The sequence below is a fragment of the Lepidothrix coronata genome, unplaced genomic scaffold (assembly GCF_001604755.1).
Source record: "Lepidothrix coronata isolate B3197 unplaced genomic scaffold, Lepidothrix_coronata-1.0 Scaffold164, whole genome shotgun sequence".
Classification (NCBI taxonomy): Eukaryota; Metazoa; Chordata; class Aves; order Passeriformes; family Pipridae; genus Lepidothrix; species Lepidothrix coronata.
Window position 1 is genome coordinate 1,280,490 of NW_016690344.1, and position 10,715 is coordinate 1,291,204.

Below are 10,715 nucleotides of genomic sequence, written 5' to 3' on the forward strand. Positions count from 1 at the left end.
GGAATAGAAGGAATAAAGGGGGAAACACATTTCGGCTACTGCGCAGTAGATGGCAAATGCAGATGATTCATTAGGGAGCGCTTAGGGGTATCGGGTACAAAGGGGGTGTTTGCTGTAGACGTGGTTGCTGCGAGAGGGCCAGATCCCGCTCGCAGGGCGGGCGGCCCTGCGCCTCGGCGCCCGGGCTGGCTCGGAGCGAGGTGAGAATCCGCTGCGGGCTGGCAGGGCCCCGGGAGCGCGCCTGCACCTCCGTGCCCTGATAGCCTGACGGGGGATGGAATCACGTAGGTCCCACTCTCAGAGGCGTGTGACAGTTCCCGGACCTCCCCCGAAACGAGTGCCAGCCCCGTGGGCACAAGGCACCTACGCCTAACTGCTCGTGGCCAAGGGGCGACCAGTCCGTGAAGGGGATGACCTCGCTCCAGATGATGGCGGTGGCTTTTCCCCCGGACGACGGCGGACTTGGCACTCTTTCACTGCCAAGCGGTGTGTGAATGGACCGATTTCGGCAGCAGAAATGCGGCCACCTGGGAACCACCGCCCTCCGCCCCCCTCCTCCCCCCCTCACTATTCCCTCCGGGGACCCAGTGAAGGCAAAGGACGGGGGTCCTAAACCCAGAGCTGGGTTGGACCACAGGAGAGTAACGCCGTCCACTGGAGGAGGGTCGGGCTACCAGGGCCGGGCTGGACACCCAGACGGGCAGGGAGGGCAGCGGCAGCCGCACCCCGCGCCCGCGGGGGCCCGGGCCCGCCCGCTTTCGTGTCGCCTCCGCGCCGCTTCAGAGTTTCTCCCGCTGCAGGGGGACCTCCGGGGCGCGGGCAGGCCAACGGGGACACGGCAGCGCTCAAGTTCAGAGCATGTTCCGCCTACTGGTTGGAATAATAGTGATAGTAATAGTAGTAATAATAATAATAATAATAATAATAATAATAATAATCTACTTGGTGGTAGTTCACTCTTGGGAATAACGAACAGGTGTATGAACATTTCATGAGAAAAATTAGATTACCAACAGTACAACAGTAATATCAAAACAAGGACGAACTTCCCCTATAGTAAACCGGCTGGGCAAAACCCACTCAAGCAATGCTCCCGCAGCAGAGGCGCCATTCTGGGAAATGATCCTTTCGATTAATTCAACTAAATGTAGGAGTTCTGGGATGGGGGAAAGAGAGGAGATTGCAATTTTTTCCCCTCGTAGAGGCAAATGGATTCTGCAATGAGCCTACATATGCTTTAAATCCTAATTACTTGAGACAAAGGTGAGCGCCGGCAGTTTGATCTGTCCAAAGTTCAAAGATCTGAAATCTCAATGAGTTTCTGTTTGAGGTGAAGGGGAGAAACAAACACCATGGTACGGCTTGGGCCAGAAATTTGTGCGGTTTGCAAGTGAAATGCGAGGTTATTTACACTAATCTATCCTTAACTGCTACTTTGTCACCATGGGCAGAATAATTATTAGAAAATAACCAGAGAGAACAAAGGCAGGTTTTCTTCTTATCGCCTCCCGTTTTCCACTCTTCTCTTCCCTTAGTTATTTTCTCTGGCTAAAAAAGACCTTTCGACACTGCAAATCACAGAAAATGTGCAAACTAATTTTTTTTAATTATTACTCTGTCTTTGCTAGTAGCTCAGAAGACTGGGTTCGCAATAAGAGAAAAAAAAAAAGAGCCATTTTGTAGTACCGCCCTTGACATGTAAATAATCAAACTAATTGCATTTTGATTTTAGCTATTAACCATTCTCCTACATTTCCTGAAACACTATTGCAGCGTGGGAGTTTTGCAAGGACTTACGTGTACATTCCGTACTCCGGTCACTCTGTGAACTATTGTGGTGTGATTTTCGCCTGGTCATTGTGTATTATGTATATTTTCACTTGTCTCCCCTGGAAACAAATACATATTAATTACATCTATGTTAATATACACAATACATGCATCTATAAACCTCCCGAGAGAAGTTTATATCTCGTTTTTATATGAGGATAATTTGCTTCTTAGCGAAATAAATGTACCACGGAAATGCACACGAAAATTATTTATTTATTTATTTATGAAGTCTCTGTTTTAAAAATATTCTTTTCAGAGTGATTAAACACATATGTTCATACATAGATGCCTAGATTCCGTTTTATCATAACAGAAAAGAAACGATACAAGGTGCAGCGTTATCGCAATCAAGCGTTTTATCTATAATATCGCTATAAAATTAAAATCGAGTCAATTGCTCTTCTAATGGCTAGTTGACGTTACAGCAAGGGAATTAATTTATTTCGGTTTTATGCTGATGGACCAATTTCAATACCTACTCAACACATTTCAAAACAATTTTTGAAGCTGTGCCAATGTCTGAAGAGTTTTCTCGCCCCGTTTTTTTACGATTTACTTATATTTTATCGACACTTATAAGCTTCAAATGAAAAATTGTCCTGCAATTTTTTTCCTCATCTTTCAGTCCCGAAAATTTCAAATTAATTCTGTCCAAATAATGTACATCCTCCGACTATTTGCCGATGTAAACGATGTAGATGTGCAGTGCTGTTCATTCGCACTCAGGAAACAACCCAGGAATTATTTGTGATTTTATTTCTCCCCCTTGACTTGGACGGCTGAAGTTGCTTTTATTCCATCGACCCTTCCCTTCTGCGAAGGGGAGGTGCTGCTCGCAGGTGTTCCGACGAGGTGCCACGGGCGAGGGCCCCGTCCTGCCCCTCTTGCCGGAGGACACAGGACTGCCGGACCCCGTGGCAGAGGAGGCTCCGCTGCGCCAGGGAACCCATCGCGTCCTCTCGGTCCTGGCTGCGGGGGCTGCCCCTGCCCAGCCCCGCGGACTCGCGGCCGTACCCACCTTGTAGCCTCGAGTGCCCCTGCCCGGCCGGCGCGCCCAACATCCCCCCCTCACCCCGGGCCAGGGGTCTCCTCACCGCCCAAACTCCATGTAAACCTTTACAGGGATCTCCCGCCGCCCTGATTTACTCCCCGCTTGTATTTAACGACGCTAAATAAGCCGTTTTCTCTCTCTCGCATGTGTCCGGTCGGAGATAATTGCCGAATAGGAAAAGGCGAAGTTCCCCTATAAATTGTGGTGGCGGCCGGAGCCTGGAACCTGCAGCCTGGGGGGCCCCTGATTTGCCTCTGTCCCGGACGCGGGGCAGAGATACCACCTCCGACACGGGTAGAAGCCCCGCACCCATCAGCTTCTTCCCTCCTGGGACGAGGCGAGCGGTCCGGATGAAGGGAGATGCTCGTAAGCTCTTCTACACATTGCGGGGCGGGGAGATGCACCCTCTTCCTCTGTAGCCCACTTTTAGTTTATTTTTGCGCTGTGGCTGGGGGTTTCTTGAGCACATGATTAAAGCAGCAGTAGGGCAGCTAGGAGCAGGACGGAAAACAGGGGACTCTTCTCCCCACTGCTGATTTCCAAGTCTTAAACTGATCGCAGAAAACTGCGTGCTTTGCGCCGGGGAGCCGCGTTTTTAACATGAGCCTTGTCTTGTCAGTGGCTCACTGCCCACCGCAGACACCATTTGCCTACGAGAAGAAAGGGGAGGAATACAATCTTGATGGCAAGTGGAGAAAGGGCACACGCTGCATCCGTGACAGGCTCCTCTCCTTATCTATGAGAGGTTTGGAACTGCGTCGGTTCGCTTAAATGCTTCTATTACCAACGCCCCGAATATTTCCATTACACACGGTCTGTGCTCCTCAGCTGATATGTGAAACTTGCTGCCTTATCGCTGTCGGTCGATTGATATTTTCCGTGTACAAGCCCAAGGCATTAAATCAATGTCTCCACTCTGCAAAGGCGTATTCTCTATAGACTACTCCGTGGGAGACAAGTGAAGTCCTGCTGAAAGCGGGCTTCACCCTGTCTCGATTCTCACGAAGCTCCTTTTGGCAGAAGAAATGGGACTTCAAATAGGATCCGCCTGCCCAGACTTGGTGCCGAGCAGCCCCGAGCTGCCCCTGGCTGCGAGGAATCTGTTGGTGTTTGCCAGTTCGGAACATTCAGAGGCGAAGTGGCCACACAGCCTGGTCATGGGGTAGCCGACCGAACCCGGTGTCGCGGGCACAACCCCCGCCCGCTGCAGGGCCCGCATGCGGCAGCCGGGTGGGACCTGCGGTAAATGCCCGCCCGACCAAGCGCACCCGCACAGTACAGCGCGGGAGCCAGCTCCGTGTTGCCGTGGGCGCCTTGCGCGCATCTCTTCTGCGGACCACCGCTGATCCGGCCACCCTTGCAAAGCCGAGAGGCTCCCACAACACTTTTTTTTCTCTCGTTTTTCGCTGCATAGTAGTGCTGGAGGAATGTTGTGAGATTTCTGGGACGCTGGTTTGCCTTTCTAAATCGACACTTAAATTTGGTTTGTCGCCGCTGTCCCTAAGCTGTCAGGGGGCAATTATGTGATAATTACAAGAATTACAGTTATTTTATCTGGCGCCCGTGCACGAACGGGGCTCGGCACAGCAAAATCAGTTCACGTTTAAACTCCCCTCCCCGACAAAGCCTCTTGCTGGGAATCAGAGCTCGGCAGCGCGGCTGCTGGTATAGTTCCGAGGGGTCGTTTCCACTGAGGACTAGAAAGCAGGAGCTGGGCCTTTCTAGCGGCCCGGGGCGACATGGAGCCACTCTAGGGATGCTCCCGGTGGGCGTCGTCCGGTCGGGTGGGGAAACACAGGGTCTGGCTGCCGCTGCCCCGGCCGCAAAAAACCCAGGAGGTTACATCTCCTCGAGCGGGTTTTTTTCTGCTCTTCCTCAACCTACCCCAATATTGTGAATTAGGAGAAAAAAAAAATTTTTTAAAAAAGGGACACCACTACACTCACAACCTCACAGGTCGGTGGCATCGCAGCACGTCCCCTGCACAAACCTGGTCGTACAAATCCTTCCTCTTCACATCCACACTTTAGAACTACGTTTTGATTTTCTTGTACAAGGCTCCGTTCTCCGTAACCCGCCCCAGAAATTTTGAAAGAAGATAGCAGAAGTATTTAATTGATAACATTTGATTTATTTGAAGTCCTTAACTGCAAGTGATCAAAAACATACTTCACGCGTTAAATTCTCAGTTATCGTTTTAAATCAAAATATTTTTTCAATTACAATCACATTTATAAAATTAACAAAATTTCTTAAATTGACGTGTAATTCTCTTTTTTTTACTGTCATTTAAAGCAATTTCCAGCTGTAAAGAAAGAAAACAATATAAACCATGCAATAAATTAAGAACATTGAGACAGCGAACAGGAATAATAATAAAACCCGTCTGGCTATGCTAACACCGTGTAAAACTGTGGAAAGTGCAATAACACTGGATGAAACAAGCTAATGATGGCGATAATTAAACGGCCACAAAAAAGAATTATTAAACAAGTTGGAAAAAGAAGGAGAGACAAAGCTATCCTCTTTTCCTTGCATCGGTGTAATAGTCACCGTTTCCTGGGGAAGGGGGAAAATAACCTGGTTATACATACACAGTTCTAGCTGGTACACAATGAAGACACTTAAATTAAATAAGTATGTCATCCACATGTTGATGAGAGTTCCTGATGAACGAGAATCTTCAGTAACAGATGGGAAAGAAAAAAAATCCAACTGGCTGTGACCTCTTGTAACTTTGTATTATATTCCAATACAGGTAACACTTGGTTAAAAATAAGGGCCGCATCCTGCACTCCAAAGCTCCAGTTGGTCCCCTCGGGAGTGCAGGATCTGGCCCGCAGCATCTGGGTGTATGCGGGTTGTACTAGCCGAAGGTTTATTTTGCAAGTATCAAAAGGGTGATCCGAGAAAGTAAATAGTCCTCTTGTTGCTTAGAGATTCTCTTAGTGTTTTGCTACTTCACAGCAGTATTGTCCTTCAAAGCCTTTTTAATTAAAAAAAAAGTCTACTCGCTTCTTCATCTCCGTATTGTTAAAGTATTGCCACATACCTGTAAACTTACATGAGATTATAGAGCACATAAGGGAGAGCGACGAGGGGGCAGAAAGCACAAACAAGTAGTTTACAAGCTGAACATTTTTTTTCTTCTTTTTAATAACACCCTGCATAGGCTGGGAGTGGGGAGGTGGTGTCTCTGGGGAAAGGGGTTGGGCAGCAGGGGCCGGAGGGGGTATGTACAAGTGGGACACGGGCGGCTTTGCAAGAGGTCGTGGTGGATCATAACAACACATAATGCGTTGCGAGACAATTAAAAAGTAACAGTCCTTTGCACGCAACGTGCGGAAACACCTTGGTTTGTCTCAGGGAAAGTGGGGAGAGAAGCCAGGATGGGGAGAGGGATCTCGCCTCCAGCGGCGGCAGGGGGTGCAGAGCTAGGAGGTGTTTAGCACGGGTCTGGAATACACACCTTGGTAGTAGGAGGGCTCTAGGGCCGAGGGCTCGATGCTGCTCCGGCTTGCCATGGAGGCACTGCCCAGGGGCAGCCCGCTGGGGATGCTGGCCCCATAGGAGGAGTATTGTAGTGCCTGCTCATACGCTTTGAAGTCCAGCTTGTGCTGCTGCTCTGAGGAGGACATTAGGTTGTTGATGGAAAAGGGGTGGTTGAAGGAATAGTGGGGATCACCCTTGAGGTGGAGCTGGGGTTCGTGTGCTAAGGAGTGAGGGGGGTGCGGGACAGAGGCCAAGGTGGGGACGGAGCTGATGGTGGAAGAGGCAGCTGAGGCCGAGGTCTTTAGCTCTGCGCTTGATCCACTGTGGTCCATAGACTGGGGGCTGGTGGACGGGTTGGAGCTGGAGAGGGAGGTGGCGGTGTCCAGCTGCGCAGGTTTGTTGTGGCCTCTGTGCAGGGGGGAGTTGGAGCTTGAGCTGGAGGCCCCAGCCTGATCTTTCCTGCCCTCCTGAGGGGCTTTGCTGTTTGCCGGCTTCTCGCACTTGAAGCGCTTTTGCCGGCGGAGGTAACAACCGTTTTCAAACATATTGCCGGAGTCAGGATGCAGGGTCCAGTAGGAGCCCTTGCCAGGCTTGTCAGGGGAGCGGGCCACCTTGACAAAACAGTCATTGAAAGAGAGCGAGTGGCGGATACTGTTCTGCCAGCGCTGCTGGTTCTGCCGGTAGTAGGGGAAAAGGTCCATGATCCACTGGTAGATCTCACTCAGTGTCAGCATCTTGCTGGGTGCTTGCTGGATGGCCATGGTGATGAGGGATATGTAGGAGTAGGGTGGCTTGGCGTGGGGGTAGCTCCGCTTGAAGGTCTTAGCGTCCCGTGTCCTGCCAAGATTGGACTGGGTGTAGGCCATGGGGCTCATGCAGGGGTTCATGCCGCCATAGGGGCTCAGCCCATTCATGGGGGCCGGTTGTGCAGACATGGCGTTAATACCACCGGGGCTCAGCGCCGTGCCCATGGCGGCCACACTGGCCGGCATGCCGTTCACCGGCCCCGCTGAGCCCGCCGGCATGCCGGCCACGGCGCCGGGACTCAGCCCAGCCCCCAGCCCCGTGTTGGCGTAGGACATGTTGAAGGAGCTGGAGGTCATGTTGCCACTCGTCGTCATGGTGTTCATGGTCATGTAGGTGTTCATGGTGTTCATGGAGCCCAGCCCCGAGTTCATGTTGCTCACGGGCACCGAGGAATAGGCCTAGGGCAGCGAGACAAAGAGAGGGAGTTAGGGGGGAGAGAGGTGTGGCAGGACTCCACCGGAGCCGTATCCACCCGCCTGGCCCAGCCAGCCGAGCAAACGTCCTGCCGCGGAAACGCGGGCCGCTCCCCCGACACCGGGGAAAGCGCTTCCCCAAAGCCTCATGGAAAGGCCGCTGTCGCTTTGAAAAGGTCTAAGTCATATTGATACATGTCTACAAATAGACACGGAGCGGGGGTGCTCGGTCCGGACGCGCTCCTTGTTTACCGGCGTGTCGCGGCTTGCGCGGGCTGCACCAGGATCAGCGAGGTACACGGACCGATGGTCTTCCCGGAACCGCTCCGCATCCTCGCGGAGACGGGCTGCGGGCTCAGTCTGCCCCGGGAGGAGGTGTTCTCCCGGAGCATTCCTGCATTTTGTTGGTTTTGCGTCCTGTCTCGCTAGCTAAATACTTAAAATTGTCAGAGTATTGAAATTGACGGGTGTACACTGTCTGCGCCAAGGAGAAAGACTGCTCGCGTTTTCTGACAAAAATCTCACGCGTCTCTCCCTTCCTGCACTGATTTAAATTCCTAGTCTAAGAAATATACAAATGCAATCATATCTTGTCGCAAAATAATAATAGAAAATTCCACCAAAATCGATCAGCTTGTGTTGGCGCGTTTTATCTCTGCGAAGCTTCTACCTTGTCTGCATTTTCTATCAAAACAGTATTTAAAGTTAAAAAAAAACCGAAACAAACAAACAAACATACACACAAACTTTCCCAAAGTACAAAAAGCTTAAACTTTCCCTGCTGAGATTTTCTACAATTGCACGGCGTGGAAAAACTGTATCACCCTATTACATAAAACAACTCTTAAAAAAGGTAGAACCGGAGAGCCTGAAACTGTACTGTCCAGTGCGGTATCCGATTTAACAGGAGAGAGAAAGACGCTCCCAGTTTACCTCGAACTACAGGTAATATGACTGAGAAAATGAGGTTTAGGCGACGGTTAAATGTAAAAAATTAATTTCTGATCCCCACAAATTTCACGAGCTTATAAAAGCGCTTTTAATTTAGAGGATCACATTAATTATTTGAGATGGTAGAACGCGGCTAAGTTTTTCACCCTGCATCCATGCAGTGATTCCAATTAAATAGCAAGGAAGGAGAAAAGATTGAAGTTGAAAAAAATAGCAAAAGCGAAGGTCGCCTAACTTTATGTTTGTGGACAATGAGTATGGCGAGGATAAATGAGTCTGGAAACGGTTCATAATTAGGATGACCCTTATCTGCCCTTAGCCGACTTTCCTCTATTAAAGAAGATGCCAGATGGGTGACACGTATCTGCCTGTGTCCGCGTGGCCCTATGGGCGCGTGTGCCAGCTCCGGGTGCGGGACAAGACGTGGGGATTGTGGAGCCGTGTGTCCGGGTATGCTGATGCAATGCCCGGGTGCGCACACCCAGGTGCCTGCCTCACTGCTGCACTTCCTCAAAACAGCTCCTTCCCGGGCGGGAATCCGTGGTGCTGCTGGCCGTGCTGCCGGGCGTTGGCTTCTCCCGGGACCCCGGTTGCAGAGCCGCGGCAACACAGTGCGGACCGCGGGCCCCGCAGGGCCGAGGCGTGCCGGGCGGAAGGCTCCAGGCACTGCCGTGGCCCTCTCCTCCGCCGCAGCTGTGGGCGCTTGGGCTGTTTCTCCTCCTCCTTGTGCACGGCGCTGCCAAACAGGCGCGAGGGCGGAAGCGCCTCGGGGGTGCCGCGGGCCGGGCCGGGTCCGTGTGCGGGGCGGCGAGTTGGGGTGCGGGCCCCCGGGTCCGGGTGCGGGCCCCCTCCCGGCCCGGCTCCCGGCCCGGCTCCCGGCAGCGCCGCCAGCCGGCCCGCCGCAGCAGCGCGCGCCGCAGGCAGCCCGTCCGCAAAGTACGGACAAACGGCTGGTTTTCCCCCTCCTTTCCTTTCCCCTGGCTTTAACAGGTGAGGGCCCGGCGGCGGCGAGAAGTGAGGCCGGCAGTCCCGCCGAGGAGCTCGGGGAAGGCGTTGCCCCCTCCTGGGACGCGCTGGCGACCGTCTCCCTTGGCCCCTGCCATCTACCGGGAAGGAGTCGGGGGCCGGCGGCGCGGCGAGTCCTCTGCCCCAAGACAAGAGTTTACGGGGCGCTTTTGTGCGCGCCGCGAGCGGAGATTACGCCTTTTAGATGAGATCAAGGTCTGTCCCCTGCCCCCCGGCCCTCCCAGAGGGCTCGCAGCCACCCCGAGTCTCCTCCAGACGCCTCTAGGGCTCCTGGAAGCAATGTTTTCCTTAGGGAAACCTGGCCAGTTTCGGCGCCGGAGGGAGGGGGAAGCACGTTTGCGCTGGCAGGATCTGGACTGCAAACCGATTCCTCCGATTGCTGCCCCCCAGACTTCTAGCCCCCCCCCTCCAGGCCCCAGTTCCCCCTGCAGAGGGGCAGCTGCGAAGCCAGACTGCGGGATTTACTCACCTCCTGAGTGTCGGCGTAGTAGCTGTTCCAGTCGCTGGTTTCATGCCCTTCCATTTTCACAGTCCCTAACATTATGGAGCCAACCTGCCCGGTGTAACCATTCAGCCCTCTTGCAAGCGAGCGACGGGCAGCAGGAAAAGAGCCCGACAGCCCGACCTAGCAGGAAGCCAGCTCTCAGGAGGGGCGGGGGGTGCTGAATTCTCCTCTATAATCAGCCAAAAAGGAGGCAGGGAGCGGTGTGGGGCGAGACAGTTGAGAAAGTGAGGAAGTGCCGGCTGGGATGTGAGTGGAGTTGAGCTGATGTGGATCTTACGTCGCAAAAGTACCCACCTCCTCCTCCTCCTCTCCCCATTTGTCCGCCGCACAAAGGCGTTCGCACCTACAAAGCCGGAGATGCACCTGCAAACAAGGCAGTCCCCCTCGCCTGCAACTCCCCCCGGGGCGGCACTTTATTTGCAAAGCGGCGTAATTGGTTTAAGCTTGTGGGGAAAGAAGGAGAGATAGAGGTGGGAGAGGGGAAGAGGGGGGAGGGAGGGCGGGACGGGACGAGGGACAGACGGACACGACCACCCTTTCAGGTGAACAGAACAAATGCTAGGAGGGATTGGAGGAAATAAAACGAAGTAGATAAGGGAAAGGCAACCCCCTATATTTGAAGAGAACGCAAAAGGCC

At 52.8% G+C, this 10,715-nt stretch overlaps 1 protein-coding gene across 2 annotated transcripts; it reads right to left on the reverse strand.

The window, feature by feature from the left end:
* Positions 1–4,994: 4,994 nt before the first annotated feature.
* FOXA1 (forkhead box A1) lies at positions 4,995–10,467 on the reverse strand. Of its 2 annotated transcripts, none has more exons than XM_017829469.1 (2): positions 10,373–10,467; positions 4,995–7,581 (listed from the first exon to the last, which is right to left on the reverse strand). In XM_017829469.1, exon 2 carries the CDS (start codon positions 7,552–7,554, stop codon positions 6,319–6,321), a length of 1,236 nt encoding a protein of 411 aa, XP_017684958.1. In that variant the 5' UTR covers positions 7,555–7,581; positions 10,373–10,467; the 3' UTR covers positions 4,995–6,318. The 2 variants fall into 2 exon arrangements, with proteins under 2 accessions (XP_017684958.1, XP_017684957.1); XM_017829468.1 differs by having other exon boundaries at positions 10,043–10,446.
* Positions 10,468–10,715: the final 248 nt, after the last annotated feature.